General features: G+C 44.2%; 1 protein-coding gene across 1 annotated transcript in view; it reads right to left on the bottom strand.

The window, feature by feature from the left end:
- HIF1A (hypoxia inducible factor 1 subunit alpha) overlaps window positions 1–15418 on the bottom strand; it is a 34306-nt gene extending 18888 nt beyond the window's left edge. Inside the window, exons 1-2 of the mRNA XM_053945021.1 lie at window positions 15302–15418; window positions 861–1051 (exon numbers count right to left, since the gene is read on the bottom strand). Of these exons, the coding sequence (XP_053800996.1) occupies window positions 861–1051; window positions 15302–15336 (226 nt within the window). The 5' untranslated portion in view covers window positions 15337–15418. The remainder of the gene's footprint in view (window positions 1–860; window positions 1052–15301) is intronic.
- Between the last annotated feature and the right edge of the window lie 4183 nt (window positions 15419–19601).

The following is a 19601-nucleotide window of genomic DNA, read 5'->3' as shown; positions in this document are numbered from 1 at the left end:
GAGTCAATCTTGCAGGACCATTCAAAACCAGTATGATTCATTTAGATAAATGATCAGTTCAATTCTTCAAGCTCTAGTTAGGTACCAGAAATCACAGAAAATCAGAGTGAGGTTAACCCTCTGTGCTATTATGTATTAACCAATAAGCCTTCCACCTTAAGGAAAAGATCTATATGGCAAAAAAATTATCACCTATTTCAAAAAGGCATTCTAAACTTGTCTCAGGGGCTTTCTGGGAGTGTTTTCCAAGTCTGGCTACTGAAGTTACTCCTCCACATAGTGGAGGCAGACATGCATGAGCACAAATAACCAGTACACTGCCCATGGCAGGCTATCAGCTACAGGCTCACAACCTGACTCAGATATTCCTGCAGTTGTAGCTGCAGAGACAACACATCCTCAGCTGACTTCACCTCCAGAGGAGCACATCACAGAAACACAATTTACAAAATGATTCCTTGCAGTTTATTTTAAGGGGACATAACTATAGTTAGCTCGGTCAACCTTGAACCAATTACCTACAGTCAAGAAAGCACAGCTGGAACAAACAAGTTTAGAGGGAAAAGAGGTTTAAATGAAGAAATCTAACTTTGGGAGAAGGGTCAAATGAGACTGAAAAGGGCACGACAGCTGTGATGAGACAACCAGGATCACCAGAACAGAAAGGGAAAAAATGAAGTCCATTGAACAGTGGAATTTTCCTGCCTCATTGCTAATAGCTGATTTCTACTATAAGGTCTCCCGTCTTCCCAGAGCAAGGACACAACTAATAACACATTCATTTCTTTTACTGCTGACAGGCCTTACAAATAGATTCTTCCTCAATATCCTTCCCAGATGGTGCCACACTGTTCCCTCACCAGCATCCAGCAGCTTCCTCATGCGCAGGTAGCTGATGGTCAGCCTCATGATGGACGCCTTGTCCAGGTGTGCGCTGACCGTGTGGGGCAGGGGCAGCTGGTGGGCCAGCTCATAGAACACTTCTGACTCCTTGCTCCTCCGGCACCGGGCTGCATCCCTCGACTTCTCTTTCCTGCGCTCAGAGCTAATCCTATAGAAACAAAGTTTCAGGTTAGTAGAGGGAAGTGAGCTCTCTGGGACAGGTGTCTTTGAAACTAAGTTGCCCAGCGATCAAGTAAACCAGTTGTGGAAGTTGAATAATGTAAAGACTCAGTTTAAAAGTGCAAGTGTAATTCTTTGTATCAACTTCTGCCCCAGTTGGGCTCTGCCAGAATTAAATTCAAACCCACAGCCTTCCAACGAGATCAGTTCTTCAAAGAGACTTTCATACACAGAACCCTTCCTGCTTATCTCATACTTTGAGTGCTACCTGTTCAGCCTCCAAATCCTGACCCTTCAAGCCCATTCAACAAATTACAGAGTAGGTAATTTCCAGCTCAATGCTCCAGCATCATGTATCACGTACATTCTCCAAGTTCTTCCTTTTTTACCATCCTTACAAAGCCCACCTAACAGGTCAGACAAGCAAGGGTACTCATTTAACATGATACACTGCTTTTCAAGCAATCCAGAAAGTCCCTTCCCCAAAACCATCTATGGTTCTATGATTCACTCTTTCTCCAGAAAAAGCCCCTTCCAGAGTCTCCCCTATACTGGAAAACAATACCTCATTTTCCTTTCACTGCCTCTGTAGACCTGCCTCCTCCAGAACACAAGGTAGAGAGCAGCTCACTGAGAGAAAGCACTGAAACAGTTAAGACTGTGAGTAACAGGGAGAATTCCCCATTTTCACATCACACACACCAGGTCACTTCTGCCTCATGCATCTGGTCAGATGAGTTTTGAACTAAACATTTTCACATGGGAGCTCCAAATTTTCCCACATACAAACAAGAACTCAGTGCTGTTGTGGTTCCCGAGGAAATAAATATGCTTTTATTTTTAAATGAACAATACAAAACCACACACTATTATTGTATTAATGTTTTCTTTTTATACATTTACATCTTCTGAAGGAACCCGGTCTTCATTTTGCATTCACCTGAGATATAAAAGGCAGTTTGGGAATTACTTTTTTAAAGATTTCACAAGACTTAAAAGCCATCTACTACCACTGCAAAATTTCTGTTGCTAAGTCTGTGGATCTGTGCAGAAGTCCTTTTTAGTTAGCACACATCTTGTGAGAGGTACCACAAATTACAGAGCAAAGCAATTCACATAATGAACCAGATTCAAAGAATCACAGAATGGTTTGGTTGGAAGTGACCTTCAAGATCAACCAGTTTCAACCCTCCTGCCATGAGCAGGGACACCTTCCACTATCCCAGGTTGCTCCCAGCCCCATCCAACCCGGCCTGGAGCACTGGAATGGGGCAATCACAGCTGCTCTGGGCAATCTGTGCCAGGGCCTCACCATCCTCAGAGCAAAGAGCTTCTTCCCAATATCTAATCTGTATCTCCCCTCTTCAGTATTAGCAAATACATGCCCGAAACCACATTTCAGTCCTATACCTGCCGTGCTACCCACAGTGGCCAAAACCTTCCTCAGCTTGAGCAGAAACACAGGTGTGACAATACCGTGTTGGATGTTGGAAGCACAAATGCCTTGACATATGGAAGAAGCTTAATAATCCATGAAAAAGACAAAATAAGCTATCAGAATCTCTTTTACAATTACCTTCCTTTTTACCAACTTGATAAAACTATATGCCATCCCCATCATCCCCTCCTCCTACTCCTGCCAGCAGAGAAAAACTATTTCTGTAGAATGAGAAACATTAATAGATTGACATAATAGTAATAAAAAGACCTTTGGAAAACTAACTTATGGGAATTATAATTGTAAAAAATTCTGGACATACAATAGTTCCATTGCTTCCTGTGAATATAAGCCCATGTCCCTCAGAAAGGCAGCATAAAATATCTGACAATATTTCCCCATATTGCAGATTTCTTCACATTGAATTTCCCTGTGACAACAGATGTTCCTGTTGTAGTGATGGATATCTTGGTCCGAGAAGCTTGAGGCTCCTGACATACAGGTATATCTGGAAACAGCCATTACGAAAAGGCTGACCTTTAACAATACTGCAAAAATATTTTAGCTATTTAACCTGACTGATTAAATATTTATTACTGAAGACAGGCCTCAAGTACCTTTTCTCTTGGTGGAAAACTAAGGGTGGAGGGGAAAAAAAACATCTGTCTTCTTTCTTGGACCCAGATTTCACTGTGACTCTATTTTGTCAAAGGTATTTCAAGGTAACTGTTGTGGTTTAACCCCAGCCCACAACTAAGTACCACAAAGCTGTTTGCTCACTACCTGTCCTACCCTCGTGGGATGGGGAGGAAAACTGCAATGAAGGTAAAACCCATGGGTCAACTTAAAAACAGTTTAATAACTGAAACAAAGTAATAATTGCAAGGACAAAGGAGACAACATAAAGAAAGAAACAAGACTCAAGACAGACAAGTGATGCTCGATGCAATTGCTCCCCGCCCTCTGACTGATGTCCAGCCTGTCCCAGAGCACGGCCCAGCACCTCCCAGCCAACTCCCATAGTGCACACACTGGCCACGATGCTCTGTGCTTTGGAATGTCTCTTTGGTCAGCCCAGGTCAGCTGTCCTGGCTGTGCTTTCTTTTTCCCCTCCTGCCTTCCTGTGCATCTCCTCACTGGCACAGCAGGGGAAACTGAGGAGTCCTTAACTCAGGGGAAGCACTGTGCAACAACAACTAAAACATCAGTGTGCTGCCAGCACTATTCTCCAAAACAGAGCCCTGCACCAACTACTAGGAAGAAAATTAACTCTATCCCAGCTGAAACTGTAACAACAGCACATGAAATTCTGTTGCCTTAGATAGAGTCACCTTTATACCTTTGATTTTTGTTAGCTACTCATTCAAGACCCCTTCACTGGCAAAACGTTCATTCTACAAGAAAAACTCAAGAGAGAATTACTGGAAGTAAATGCTTGCCATCCACCCAGATTCCTGAAGTTTTGTCACGGCTTCCTTTTCAATTGCAGACACTTTTAAGTTAAAACTCCCCTGCTTTGGCAATCAAGCTGAGCACTTCAAGTCCACAGATTTGTCAGGCTTGTGTGAATCACACAGGGCACTCAAGAGATGAAAATAGACACTAGCCTCACAAGTTGTGATTTCAGCCCTTGTATTTTCTTTCTGATAGCCTAATGTTCTTGAAAATATTTTGGGTAGTTTCCAGATTTTTGCCAGTTTTTAGCACCCTTGGCAGCAGCCTTCAGCAGGAACAGTCAAAACTTCTCCCAGCCATTGAATTATTAATTACCAACCCAAACGCTGCTCAAATCCAGCCCATAGTGCTTTCTGGTAAAAATTAATCCCACAGTAAGATCACCAAGTGCTGCCAGCTGGAGCTGATGGGCAAAACCCAAGGAAAAAGGGATGTTGGAACCAACCAGTGCTGCCCGAGTGGCAGCATCTCCTCTCCCTTTTACTACATGTTTCCTTTCTAGAAAGGCTACTACTATAGATAGATGTTTAAACTGTACAGCACAACAGTTGGCTATTTTTAGCTGCTATTTAAACCTAAGCTGTAACCAATCTGAGTAAAACCCAGCCATTTAAATAGGAAGATTAACTACCAGCTTCAAAGAGCGTTTCTTTAATGGATCAAATTAATAGGGAGAAGGTCTTTCACAAATGAGGTTTAATTACCAAGTGAAGTCATTGTTGCCTCAACACTGAAATGCCACCAAACCAAAAAAAAAAAAAAAAAAAAACTCTTTACTATTGTGAATACTCTGAGCTTTGTTACAATTGCATAAAGTAAATTAAAAACCACACATCAGCATGTATAGCTGCTCACACTTTTCTGTGCAGTCAATTAAATGACACTGAATTCCTGTAAAGAAAATGTATTTCCAAAGTGAGCAATCTCCTCACCAGAGGGGAAGGAAAGGGAGCTCAAGGATTTTAAGTAGTGAGATGTGAAGTGCCACAAGATCAGTTTAAACAAATCATATCACTTCTCTTATCTGTTCTTTTGGAGCTGCCCCTGTGTAAAGCTCATGATCTTCTCAACAGCAAGAGCATTCTGCAGAAAAGGAGCCGAGCTCCATTTAAAACAACCTTCAAACCTCAGAGCTGTATTGCAGCCTTCTGCTGTCAGTCTGGCACGAAACAAAAACACCTCAAGAGCCTGAAGAAAACCTCAGCTGCTGAGTGGATTATACGTGCAATGAAAATATCAGAAATGCCGGTGCTGGACAGGAAATTGCATGCATTTGCAGGTCTCATTTCTCCTGCACAATCTCAGTGCCAGACATTCATTTCCATTTTGTATTTCTACCACCAGAATACAGAAGCAGAAAATCATAAGCATGTTATCCATGAGAGCACAGTGAAAGCAGTTTCACTGACCCCTTTAAACCCAATACCACTTCTTGTATATAAGAGATATTTACATGCAATAGCTGAATAAAAATCTGGGCTCCAGAAGATATTTGAGTTAGAGACCCAGAGCAAAAGGGTATTTCACAACCAGCAATCACTGCAGCTGAACCAAGAGCTCAGCTGCAGGATATAACCCAGACTCCTACCCCCTGCCTCAAATCATGGTGAACAGAAACAAAGCTGCACAGCAAGAATTTGCCCAACAGCCTTGAGAGCAAAGCACACCAGCAGCAAGCCCGTGCCCACCAGTTATACAGATGTTAAAACTTGAGTGTGCAGCTCCTGTCATCGTGGTCACACCAACCATCTGGGCCACAGCATCTCCCAAATAACACATCATTCCCCACACCATCCCAGAGACCCCTCCACAGCAGATTCCTACAAGTCAGCCCCCAATTGTCTAAATGAAGCTGCAATTTTTCATTTCCTTGAATGAAAAACTAATCACATATAAGTTGGCTTGTTCCTCCTTATTTACCAATGGCAAATAGACCCAAAAAAAAAAAAAAAAAAAAAAAAAAAAAACCAAAAAAACAAACCACCCCACAAAACCCTGGAAAATGCCACCAGTAACTGGTAATTTTGGTTGAAAATAATTAGATTAAAAATGGTCAATGGATAGAACTTAATATGTCTAGCAGTCAACTCTGTCTCCTTCTAGCTTTTAAAAATCACCACCCAGCGTTAAGAAAAATTTTATCCTGTGTAGATATTATTAGATTAAAAAAAAAATCAAGAGGCTTCCTTTATGTCACTTTGCTATGGTTACAGATTTTCTCCCATTCAAACTTACTATTTCTCTAATCAGGTACATTTTGCTCTATAGGTGTTTTCAGTTCCCATGTAAAATAACTTGTGCATGATTAATTAACCCAGGCTCATCTTTCTTGATACAGGTTTTGAGAATATTCTAAAATATAAACATCTTCTGAGAGCACTTCACATTTTTCTCTTTAGATTTGCTTTCTTTAACCAAGTGGTTTTGTATTTATCACATTATTTGTTCCTTAAGTTTCATAGAAATATACATTGTAGGAAACAGGAAATCTGAATTAGTAATGTGCTTCAAATCTGGTAACATCTTCTTGAGCTTTAACTAGTTTTCAGTTCTGACATTAATTGCCATCATTTGCCAGTAAAAGATTCAGATAGTATTTCCATGTTAGTAACAATCTCTCCTTTCAGACTGTAAAATTACTATGGGAAACACCTGGCTTAGAAATGGAATCACAAGAACTATATCCACTATAACATAGCTTCATTTTTTTCTTCATTAAACCAAAAAAAATGCAAATATTACAACACAGTAATATAATAAAAGTATATGACATCAGGATGGTATTGGAACTTTAGAAAGTAGACCTGGTCTCACATTTAACTTTTAAGGCTGAATGCATTCCTGCAGTTGGTATAAAACTTGGTCACCTTTTCAGGCCCAGCCTAAGCAAGGTATTTCTGGCAGCACAGCTGAACAGGACTGAGGGGCAGCTCCTGGTCTGCAGCCATACCCTGCAGAACACCCAGAATAACCAGTTGTGTCCATGCAGAGTGTGAATGGCTCAGCCCCAGGCTTGTCCCACCAACCACTCTCACCCACGGCCACAGAGGATTAGGACAAAGTTCTACTCTCCTGACTCTGCTCAATACAAGATCGCTTGGGTTTTTTCACTGTTTGCAAGATCTGTGTTTTGTCCAGAGCTGCTAGCCATGATACTTGCTAAATTATTTCTCCATGGAAAGAAGGTCCAGGTAAGCCCAGTACTTAGCACAGACAAACTAAAACAGTGGAACTGCTCTCTCGACAACTTGATATGAAAAACTGGTTTATAATGAAAGAAAACACCACTCAAATCCAGTTATTTAGGTATAGGGGAGCTAAGGAGCTGATCAACTTCAGTGAGGGGGGACAGAGCTGCAGTGTTAGCACCATCTATCAAGTCTTGAGACAGATCCACACAAACATGGCCCAGGGTCGCAGGCAGCCCCAAGAGCCCCCCTCCCTTTCCCTCCCAGCCCTGCAGTGACACACTTGTCTGTCCTGACCAGCAGCCCAGACTGTTCATCCCTCAGCAGGCAAACTTTTTTCAAATTGGCTGGGAGGGGTGCTCCTTCCTCCTATTGCAGCTGTACAGAATTACTGCAGCCTCTCAGCTGCCAGTTTTCCATGGGTTCCAGCTTTGACTCACCTTGCTTTGACGTGATTTCCTTTTAAAGTATTATTGCTTTGTGGCCAATTTTATTTACTAGTTGTTCTTATGTTATAGTCTGTGTACAAAGTTCTTGTGAGGAAAAAAAAAACCCACACCCAAACCTCGTGTGCAATCAGAAGCATGTGATTACGCAGAAGAAAGTCTTGCTCTTCATGAATTAATGAACATCACAGCCCGCTAATCCAACTCAGGAAAGAACTCAAATTCCTTACATACAGTATGAATGATTTAAAAGAGATTTAACTGCAGAAACTAACATAATATCCAAGCAGAAATGACACCACTGTACATAAACTATTAAATTAATTCCTTTGTATATTTCTTTCTAACACAGCAATTCAAACCATTTTCTTTACATGAGGATAGTTGCAGGCATTTCCCATAGCCTGACTACCACCAAAACAAACCCCTAACAAATCAGGAGAGCAAGCAGGCAGGTCAGCCTGGATTAGCTACAGCAGCCCCAATGCTCTGAAAGCCACGGGCATTTGCAAAATGAGAGTGGGGAGAGGCAGCCAGAGGAGACTCACTCAGCTCACCTAGAGAAGTCTTACTGGCAACACCACAAAGTCCATATAAACACCCATCCTACAGACAAATCACAGCACACAGGAGCCAGCAGCAGAGCCTTAATGGCCTGAACCCATCACAGCACCACACTGACAAGATTATCCATCAACTGGATTTGGCCTTGGATTGACCTGAAACCCCAACTACCTCCCCACATAGAAAGCGTGAGTAAAAGGGGAAAAGCTTAAATATTGTCATTTCTAATTTAGATCATGGTGAAGTGATTCTATCCTGTCTTACTATACAATGTAACCCACCCACAGTTTACCTTTGTGCTGTAATATATTGTTTTAAAATAACCACATGGCATACAGCGGTGGCATGTAAGAAATTTTTTTTCAGCTACGTTATTTGGCTTTTTCTTGAGTATATTTTTTTCCTTAATTAGTTGTGCTTTACCCTTCAGGATTAAAAGTACATGGTAGTAAAACTGTGTTTAGTATTACAGAAAAATCAGAGCTATTCAAAAGAGTTATCTGAACATGGGCTTGACAGAACTAGACACTAAGTGCTCTCCTCCCTTCAGCCCTTCTGCTTTTGCTTCTACCAAGCTCACAAAAAATGATGCAAAACATATCCCCAAGATATCTGTCAGGCTCTCAGTTAACAAAGTTTTAGCTAAGAACTGGTCTACCTTCAGACAGACACAGACTCTTGAAAAAGTAAATAATTTTAGTCTAAATCATGGCCTTAAAATGTATCTTCTGTTTTGTTCACTGCATTTGGTTTTCAAGACTGGAGGCTGGATATTTTCCCTCATTGCTTCCATCCAAGTTTCATCCCTTCACCTCAAGTTTCTCAACTGCTTTCAGTTAACAGGGTATTTTGTAATCAAAGGTTTTTAAGAACAGGAAAAAAAAAAGAACAGAAGCAAGAGATATCAATATGTATGAATAAAGAACAGACCCACTAAGCAGTCAAGAGAAACATTTACAATAGCTAGGACAAAAAGCCTGCAGCAATGTCAGCTCAGCATCCAATAGACTCAATAGGGTGCAAGGAGAAAGTCCTTTCTGAAGGACTGAGCACCAAAATTCCCATCCCCAGCTAAACCATTCCTTTCTATAGTTTAGCTAGTGGAGGCTGCAGCCTTTATGTTTGATGTGGATTACTTAATGTCTTCCAAGGGAGATGATCAGGGAGCAAACATAAGGAGGTAAGCCTTTAGTAACTCCCTTTCTATCATAACAGTCCATTTACTATTCTCATTTGTGAGCAAAAAACAGGAGGCTTGGCCTCAAATCCTTTTGCTTCTTGAAATGTACAAATTTTCATAAAGTGACATCAGTCTAGTTTTGGTTTAAGATTGACAATGAAGGAACTCATTCTGGTAAACAAAACAGGTCATCTTTTTCAGGTAACATTTCCAGGATTATTACAAATCGAGTCAAAATGGTTATTAAACAAGTTGCTTGGTAAAACCTTCCACTGTTGTAATTATAATCAGTGCTGCTGATTCAGTAACCTCAATTCTTCACTTCAAGTTCAGGCTCTATTTTAATGCAGTGAGTTAAGAGATTTGTTGTAACATTTCTCAAAATGCTTAAGGAGCATTCATTCACACCAAATTAAACAGAAGCTGCACAGTATCTCTGCTAACACACACATAGTTATGCTTTGGTGTCTTTAGGAACAACTTGTACATGTTTCAAGTTACCATCTTGAAGCACCAGTTCTTCAGTGCCAGCCAATCCATTTTGAATTTCTTGGTACTAAAATATCTCAAGCTTTTAAAGGGCTACATTTCTCTACAAGTCCCAGTGTTATCAGACTTCAACAGGAAGAAAGGACAGATTATGCACATGATGGAATTGCTCTTTATCAATGCACTTTCTCTGAGTTCTCAAACCCAACCCCCAGGCTGGTATGAACAGGCATAACTTCAACCGGGGCTGTGGCTCCACATCAAAGAACCCTGAAGTGTTCATCACCTACGAAAACTGCATTCAAAAAATACATATGCTGGCATGCGTTCACTTGATTCCATGTTCCTAATGATTTCCGAATGTAATTTTCATAGAGATTTTTATTCCAAGCTAAATAGCAGAGATCTCAGTAGAGAAAAACTTCAACAGGCTTCATGTCCAATGGTAATTTGGCAACTTGTATCTTCCTTACATTTTCAGTCATTAGTTAAAGTGCAAAGTCTTATCTTCTCTCCTGTAGTCTCCAGTGTCACAAAACCTCCCCGTGTCTCCCATTTCAGAGCAGTCCTCAGTGGAAAGCTCAGATTTTCCTGCATTCTCTTCCATCCACTCTAATACAAAGGAAGTTTCTCAGGAGAGGCTCAAAATGCTCAGACTTTCTCAAATTCAAAAGGGAAAGGGCTGTTATAACATGAAAAGATGATTAAGGTCCACGCTTTCCATGCATTACCTAGGTGGTTTTTCTGAGGCATGTAAACACCTGCCCATATAACTGTGTATGTGAAGATAAAAGGTGCAATAATCTGGAACATTCCTTCCTTTTGGACACCAGCTTGCTAGGAACAGGTATGGGTTATTGTGTCTTCTTGTAAGGCTCTTGCAAAGTTTGTTTTTGTTTTGAATCTGCTTGTTTTTTAAAGAACACATCTTGTAATTGAATTGGTATTTGCATCTCCTTGGAAGTATCATCAGGAAAAGCTTGATGCTCTTGTATATCACCACTAAACCATGTGGGACTTCCCTCCTGGGTTTACTTAGCCATGCACACTCTACAACCAGGTAAAAATTATTTTCTTGGCATGTCCTAACACCAAAGCTCCTTAGGAATAAATTAATACTGCCAAATTCTCTTTGGTAGTACAAAAAAAAAAAAAAAAAAAACTAAAAAATCAGCAGCTTCTGTCATTCAATGTCCCCTTTAATATAAAAAATCTCATGCAAGCCTACTTGAAATCCAGCATTCTAACACAAATTAGTGCAATATTAATATTGAGCAACATGAACACATCCAAGAATTCAATCCACTGTGTTACACAGGCTCAGCAAGAGTCCTCCAGGCTTCCAGGCTGGAAGCACACCAACGGGAACATGAACAATCTTAGGAGTTTTGGGCTTACACTGCAATGCCGCTGACATTTGACAGTGATATTAATATTTATTGACTATTTTTTTTTTTTTTTTGTTTCCACTTCACCATCAGCAATCAGTCTTGGAACCAGACACATGAACTCCAGGCATTATAGTTCAAGGATAGGGAGGAACAAAGGTCTATGGCTGCTTGCACAACGTGCAGGGGAGGAAGCAAGCACCTGTGGGTGAATTCAGGCGTCACACGCATGACAGCAGCGTGGTCTCCTCTAGTGGCACTAGGAAGACAGCATGGCACTGCTTCTCAGTTCCTCAAGGCTCACAAAGGGCATGCCACCTTAGCCTAACCTAAGTAAACCCTTGATGGGCACTTCTGATAAAAGAAACCAACCAGAAGACAGCGATAGCAATTAAATGAGAGAATAAAATCGATTATCCACTTCACACCTCCACCTTTAAACCAACAGTTGACTTAACTGCCACATTTAGGATGCTGATAAGAGTATGCAGCTACGTTTGTTCCCCCCACACCTTCCAAACATGGTCCAGCGTGTGCCTCCAGGAAAGGAAAAGCATTTCAACAGAAGGCTGAATTGCTAGAAAAACTTGAAAGTGCTTCAAAGAAAACCTCTTACTATCACATCACCCTGTTACATACCCCCTGACAACCTGGACCATCTGATCACAGCTGCACCAGCTCTCTTAGCTAAGCGTGGACTGGTTGCTGTTATTTCAGGCACCCCAACCAAGAGACCCAGACTGCAGACTGGAGACACTGTGTTTTAAAGGGCAAAGCAAGCATGACTGAAAACGAAAACCAGAAAACCCTCCTGTTGCTTCCATCAGCTCACTGGCAAATTATCAGACTTTCACTGATAAATGGAACCAAAGCACCAGCAGGCAAATCCTCCACAGCTATTCTTCCCTGATTTTCAGTGCCTTGATGCTGATGAGGATGGGCAGTAGCACTATGCTGTCCCCTTCATCTTTAGTGGGCACTAGAAAACCATTTCTAGTCATTTTTATTAAAGGAATTCACAAAACTTTTCATGTTTGAGGCAGTGCAAAGAACAGACAACACAGGTAAGCCCTATGGCAAAGCAAACAATCCAGAAAAACCCAGAAAGCAGTAAAACCACTGTTCTATGAGCCAGAAACCACTCAGCCTTCCCCATACCTGTGGGGAGACTCTACAGGAGATTTACTGAAAGATTCCTCCTCTTCTTACAGCCCAGATTATACAAAAGGGTTTTGTATTCACTTTCGACTCTAGCAACGGTGGCTCCCCCAGCGCGGAGAGAAATTAACAGACAAAAGCAGTGGCACATACAATCTTAAAGACCTCACACAGGTTTAAGAAAAAACATGGGTAGCCACTGCCCTTCAGTGCCATCAGCACAGGGTACAGGCTTCTCAAACAGATTCTGGAGCTAGACTTCGGTGGCAAAAATCCAGCAGAAAACCGCCGATCTCCCAAATCATCCACTTTAGACACTAAAAAATAAGTTTCAGGGCCCAGCTCTGAGAAACTGAAAAGCTGAAGTTCTTCTGCAAGGCATTCATGTCAGAATATTAAATTTCACTGGCTTATACCATCTTAAGACACAGAATGAATGCTCCAGAAATCACTTATTTTTATTTAGTACCTATAGCATTTAAGATATGTATTTTATGTTCTAAAGACTTACAGCACACTAAAAAAATGAATCTGGGTTACCGACCAGCTGCAAGCCACTACAAAAGTAACGACTAACCCATAACCCGAAATGGCTCATTTACTTAAAAACACACCAGAATTCCTCTGCTAATAGTGAAGTGTCACAGCACAGACCCGAGGAAAAGCTTTTCTTTTCATTGCATCAGCCATCTGCACACTGGAGTTTGTTAAAAGAATATTGAGAAAAATCTCGTACTTCTCACCAAAAGCCTTAAATTTGGCTCAAATGAGAGTCGATGAGCAAACAAAGCTCCCAACAACTCTGTTTCACCCACTCCATGCAGGGAAACGCTGTCCTTGCAGCACCTGGGGGAAAACCCAGGAGCACATCAAAGTGATACAACAACTGAAGAATGGCTAAAACCCAAATAATTCAGTATCTAATCATGGCACTGATACTGGATTTCTTAGGGAATCTTGACCCCTGTACATATATGAGAAGCTTGGAACCACATCAAAAAATGGACTCAACAGGCCAGTATAAAAATCCACACCTCCGGATACTGCTATGACCAAACTTCACTTTAAAGACTGAGACAAACTTGGGCAAATTCCATATTTTCTGAATCTCACAGCCTCTAATTGAACAACAAGCTTTACATTAACTATCAAGAGATAAACACTATCCACATACAAGCAGAGGGAGAGGCAAGGAATAAAAGGATCTTAACCCATACCAAAATTGAGGCGTACTGTATATATGACTAACCAAAGTTTTATCATCAAAGGTGACAAAAAACAGGCCGTAAAGGACTTCTCCCTTCAAGGTATCCTGAATATGGACACTATCAAACCTAAACCCTTCAAAAACAACCCAGGTTTTTGAGAAATGCTTGCTATTTTCATGAGTCCTCTGCTGAGCTCATATCCTTCCTTTTTTTGCTTAGCTATCTTCGCTCAACTGTACATCCACAGCCCCCAGGATGAATGTACCACAGACACAGCTTTATGTTTTCCATTAAAACCCTACAACTGGAGTAATCTGAACATTCCTTTATAAGAAACATTCCTGACTTTGAACTTTGTCTGCAGGAAACAGAAAACAACAAATTCTCTTTCTTAAGCCCTGCCTTTAGGAAGGAAGGATAAGCTTTGCATACTCATTCTTGCATTCTGAAGAAAGCAGATTACAACCAGGATAAGAGAATTCAAAAAATAAAAAAGTCCTCCAGTGGGGGAGAACGGTAAGTAAAAAATAACAAATGCTCAAGGGCAAAAGAAAAAATAAAAAAGAGAAACAAAAAAAGCCCAATAAACCAAAATAAAAAGTATCAGAAAACAACTCAACTCTCAAACCCCTTTCCTAGACCTGCCACTAAATTAGGGCATCAGAGCAAAGAGCAGATTAATCATTTTGGTTGCAACATTTTCTCACAGGCTTCTCAAGAGCCATCCGCCTGGAGCCGAGAAACTAGAGGTTGAGTGCCGCCCCAGGTGCCCCCGTGTCGGGATTTCAGTGGACCGAGAGGCGCTTCTCCCCCATCCCACCCCGGCACCGGCTCCAAAGGCGCTCCAAGGGGGCCGGTGCTGTCCGGGCGCTCCCGGTGCCTCCTCCCAGCTCAGCACAAAGCTCACCATCCATTTTACAAGCCGGCCAGGCTCCTTCCCGACACAACTTACACGCTGTAACACTTACTGCGCTTAACCTGCTCAGATGACCCTTAGATACAAGGGCAGGCAAAACCCATCTCGAATAATTAAAAGCTGAGAAAAGGTATCGATATCCATAGAAACAAACCTTCTGCAGATGGAGAATACCGCAATTAATCCCCCCACAAAGCCCCACCGCCGGGACCTGCTCACCCGAGCCCCCCGGCTCCTTAAACTTCACCGCCTAACAAAGGCTTTTAAGGCTTTTATTCCCCCCCTTTCCTCTAATTTGCGCTTACAATCCTCGGTGAATTATTCATACTCCTCAACTCACATTGTCCATCCGCTCCCCCTCCCCCCCACCCCCCTTACACCTCCCCAGCGCGACTTCTGGGGATTTTTTAAAAGCTTAATATCTCCAGAATGCGAGCCGGCCCTTTTCCGCACAAAGCCGGGGCACGGCGGGCTCGGAGCGCGCCGGGCACGGGACACGATCAATCCCTGCCCGCTCATTCCCAGGAGCGGAGCAGCCCCCGGGCCGCTCCCCGGCACCGCGGCCGACACCGGGCGCTTCCCCCCCGGCCCCGCCGCCAGCCCCGAGCCCCGGCCCGCTCCCCCCGCCGACAAAATGGCGACGTGGACGAGAAGGAGAAGGAGGAATGGAAGAGCGGAGCCCGGGGAAAGCGGGGAGGGCAGCGGGGAAGAGGACGAGGAGGGGGCGGCGGTAACAAAGCAGAGGGCGGCGGGGGCCGGCAGCAGAGAGCGAGGGGGGAGGCGGGGGGCGGGCGGCGCGGCATCGGTACCTCTTCTTGTCGGTGACGCCGCCGGGGCTGTCCATGGCGGCGGGACGGCTTCTCCTCCCGCCGGCTCCCTAGATGCGAGGCGGCCGCGGCTCCGATGGCCGCCACGGGGCGCGGGGAGATGGCGGCGCTGGCCGGGTCTGGGGCCGCGCGGGCTCAGAGCATCGGGGCGCAGGCTGCGGGGAGGCGCGGGCGCGGCGGCGGCGGGCGCGGCGCGGGGCCCGCGCTGCGCCAGTGAGGAGCGGCGGCGCGGCCCGGCCCCTGCGCGCGGGGTCAGCTGAGCGCTCAGCTGGGCGGGGGCCGGCGCCTCACGTGCGGCGCTGCGTGCGGGGCGGGCCCGGGCCCGGCCGGCCCCACAGCGGCCCCACAGCGCCCGCCGGCGGGGCCCGGCCCGCTCCGAGCACCGCCCGTGCGGATCCTGCCACAAATCGCACCCCCGTGGGCGCAGCGCGAGGAGTTAGTCCCTTCTTTATCGCCTCCTTTTTTCCTTTCTCACTTTGTTCGGTGCTTGACTCCGGTGCCTCTCCCAGAGGTGTCGTAGTACAGTAAAACGCCGGGACGTTTAGACTCATGGAAGAGACCTTTAAGATCATCCAGTCCAAGCACCCACCTGGCACTGCCCCTGTAGCCCCTAAACCGCATCCCCAGCGCCTCTTAAACACCTCCAGGGATGGTGACTCCACCGCACCCAAAGAGCCTATTCCCATGCCTGACCATCCTAACTGAGACATTTTTATTCTCTACTATCTAATCTGAATCTCCCCTGTCTTTCCTTAAGAGCATGTCCTCCTGTCCTGTCACTGCAGCCACGGCAGCAGAGAGCTCCCTACAACCTCCTCTCGTGAGATTTAGACAGTGATGCAGCCCCCCCTGCACCTTCTCTTCTCTAGACAAAGCAAACCCAGCTCCCACAGCCACTCCTCACGAGACGTTTTCTAGTCCATTTCCAGTTAAAGGGTTCAGAACCTCACATTAATTAAAGGGAACAGTCAGCTCCACAGCCGGGCAGCCCAGAAGGGGAACCGACAGGTAATTAAGCACATTTTGAGCAAGTTTTACAACTTCCCAAACCCAACAGCAGAGCCAGGAGGCTGTGCTGAGGCACTGTGACCCCTCTGCCTTCCCTGCCACCCACCCAGGCTGACCTAAATCAAATGCCATCTTCCCAGTGCCTGTGTCCAATTTTCCTCTCCTTGCTCTCCCCCATGGCCTCAGGCACTGCTCACCTGAGAGCCCCAAGATCTCCTGCTAACCTTGGCTGGCCCTGGAGGTGCAGCAGGAGGGGCTGGACAGTGGACACCTGGCACTGCCGTGGCCACACAGGCAAGTGGCCTCTTGGATCAGGAGCCACGATACAGCCATGGGAGAGCAAGGAGAGGAAAACTGGGGCAGAGCCCACACATTTAAAGTTAAAAGCCTTAGCGCTGTACCCTTAGCTCAGGGTCATGGGTGGGTAAGCACTCTGGGGAGGCAGGAAAGGCACAGTTCGAGGTGGAGTGACCCCACAGAGCTCAGGGGTTCCTTTACATCCTGTGGGCTCCGACTAGCCAGGACTTCAAGTGACCATCTGGAGCTGAACCTTACGAGACTACTCAGTTTGCAGCTCAGCAGTAATGATACCTTTAAAAAAAAAGCAGCTTTGACAGGCATAAGTGGCATTCTTTAGCTGCTCTGTGCACATGTGGTGACATAAGAAACACCTGCAGGGCAAAGTGATGGTGTTTCTGCACCTTCCTAACACTTCTGCTGTGGATTCCCAACTTCCAGGTAACAAGCAGTTGGTTTAGGCATACAGTCATGGGTGTTCTGTATTTGAGGGGGGTTATTAATTTTTTTTTTTTTTTTTTTTTTTTTTTTTGTTTAGAAAAAGAAAAAGCAGTGACAGTGACATTTGTTAGCAATCACAAGGAGTTCCTGTAAGAAAATGATTGCTTCTGCCCACAGCAGTCAGATACGTGGAAGAGGCACAGGTGCTTCTGACTACTTTCATTCCTTCAAGGTTTTTCCATCCAAACATGGACAAAGCCCAGCTCTGCTTTGCTTATGAGCTGTGACAACACAATAGCCCATGGCAGTGTGGCTGTGAACTACTGATATTTCTGTTGTTCTCTGCTCACTGGAGCCTCGAGAAGAAAACAATCTAAGGAAGACTCAAACTCAAGTGTCTTGCATAAGTGCCAAGAAGCCCTCCCCAAGGGCTCACAGACAACTTTATCTTTCAAAATGAGGTTTAGGCAGCTCAAACATAGGAAGAAATTCAGTTGTGCACTGCAGCTTGTGCAGGTTTTTTTAGTCTGTTCACAGAATCACCATAACAGCCCCTAGAGAATTTTCTGGTTAAATGGGGAGGGATCTCCTGGTGGGTGCAGAAATGACAAGGCCAGCTCAATGCAATCTTCCCCACCAGAGCCCCTGGAAGGCATCTGGGGAGTTTTGGTAGTGAAGTGGTGATAGCAGAGGTACTTCCCATGCCTTAGAGGAGGCTGGTGCAACTCAGAGCAGCCGTTGCAGCTCCTCTAATCGCTCAGATTGAGGTTGAAGTGGTTCCTGGTGAGCCTGGCACACTTGAAAGTGAAAGCCTCTTCTTTACTTTGACTGCAATCTCAGTGTCCTTCAAAGACCAAGAGGCACTTGATGCGGTCTGGACCAGGGACTGCTGAGTTGTAACCTACAGAACCCGCCTTACCCTACCCAATAGGATTTTATTTTAACTCTTGTCACTCTTGGAATGACAATATTAGTGTCTATAAGCATGGATGTCTTAGAGTTCACTTGTGCAAATTCACATAATGTGTAACACATCAAAAGGGTTTCCCATTAAGTATTCTTACCTAAGGTTCTGCTCACTTTAAATCACTTGGACATAACAGCTCGAGATGTGTTGGTGACCCCTGAGTAAAAATCACTGGAGGAAAATTCCTGGTCTACACTTTGCTAATGCTGCTCAAATGATTGTTCAAAGATATCAGACTTCCCAGCATGAACTGTCTGGGGACCTGTGAGTAAGTGTTGTGGTCTCCTTGTGAGACACATTTCTTTCATGCCAAACATGCTTATCCCGAGCTCATAATAAAGAATAATGCTTTAAAACCCAGCTGTGTTTCTGAAGGGTGTTAGTGGAAACTTGTTCTGCAATTAAGCATTTCATACTGCAGCAGCTCTTGAGAGATGTTAAGTAAATGCTCTCCCTCACACACATCCTTCCCTTTATTAAACTTTTGTGCCACTCCTCGAATAGTCTGCATATACACTTTCTTTCCTGCTTTCCCAGTGGCTGATAACAGAAACTTATTCCAGTATATGATGCCTTAGTCACTTTTCTTGACCTTTATTGCTGCTCTAAGTTCACACTCACGCTTACGTTAGAGAACTTCCTGAACACAATGGTGTTTGCAAATGACTAATTAGGGCAAATGCACAAGCTGATGAGTCAGCAAACGGCTCGGGAGGACAGCGGCAGCGACTGGGCAGCAGAACAAATCCGGGTGAAGATATGAGAAGTGCTCCTGCCTGTGGCTTCGGATCTGTTTGCTGAAGAGTCAGGTGTCACCGTGATGGGATCTGCAGGCATTTACTATTAGGATCCAAGTGCATCCCCATCAATAACGACTGGTAGAACTTCTGACTTCGGTGGGAAGAAATCAGGGATTTAGTTAAGGCATCTTACCTCCCAAAACCACTCACCATTTCTGAGCAGGGACTCGCTGGGGCAGGCAGAGGGTGTTCAAGAGAAGCTTCATTTATCTCTCTGGAGCCGGCAGCTCACATCACAGGGGATGTCACAAACAACCTGCCCTCAGCACTGGCTTTCCTGGGCTTTTGCCTCATTGTACAGCCCCCTATGCTGCCTTGAGAGGCTACTGAGAACAAAAGCCAGACAGTGTTAAAGGAATAAAGTACATATTTATTTTAAAAGTCTTCAAAGGATACACCTTGGGCAGTACAAGAGCCTGGCCAAGACTATACCCAAGATGGATGGCGGGATACGAGTTTTCACACTTTTATAAGTTTTGGTCCATTTACATATTGGGGTTAATTGTCCAATTACAGCTTCAGGTTATGAAGTCCCATCCTCCTGTTATTTATACTTTTTGGGGCTGAAGCTGCAAGGGTGTCCTTGGTTCTTGGGCTGGAAAAGGATTGTTTTTTCTAACTAAACTGTGAAGAGAACAATTTTTATGAAGTTCAGAGCTATATACTAATGCAGTACAGAATCTGAAAAATATGAACACTAAAGCTTACAGCATCACCTACATGTAGGGAATTAACACTCACTGGTTCAGTAATTGAGCTACAATGAAGG

The sequence above is a fragment of the Vidua chalybeata genome, chromosome 6 (assembly GCF_026979565.1).
Source record: "Vidua chalybeata isolate OUT-0048 chromosome 6, bVidCha1 merged haplotype, whole genome shotgun sequence".
NCBI classification, from domain to species: Eukaryota; Metazoa; Chordata; class Aves; order Passeriformes; family Viduidae; genus Vidua; species Vidua chalybeata.
This window is presented reverse-complemented; position numbering and strand designations above follow the sequence as displayed.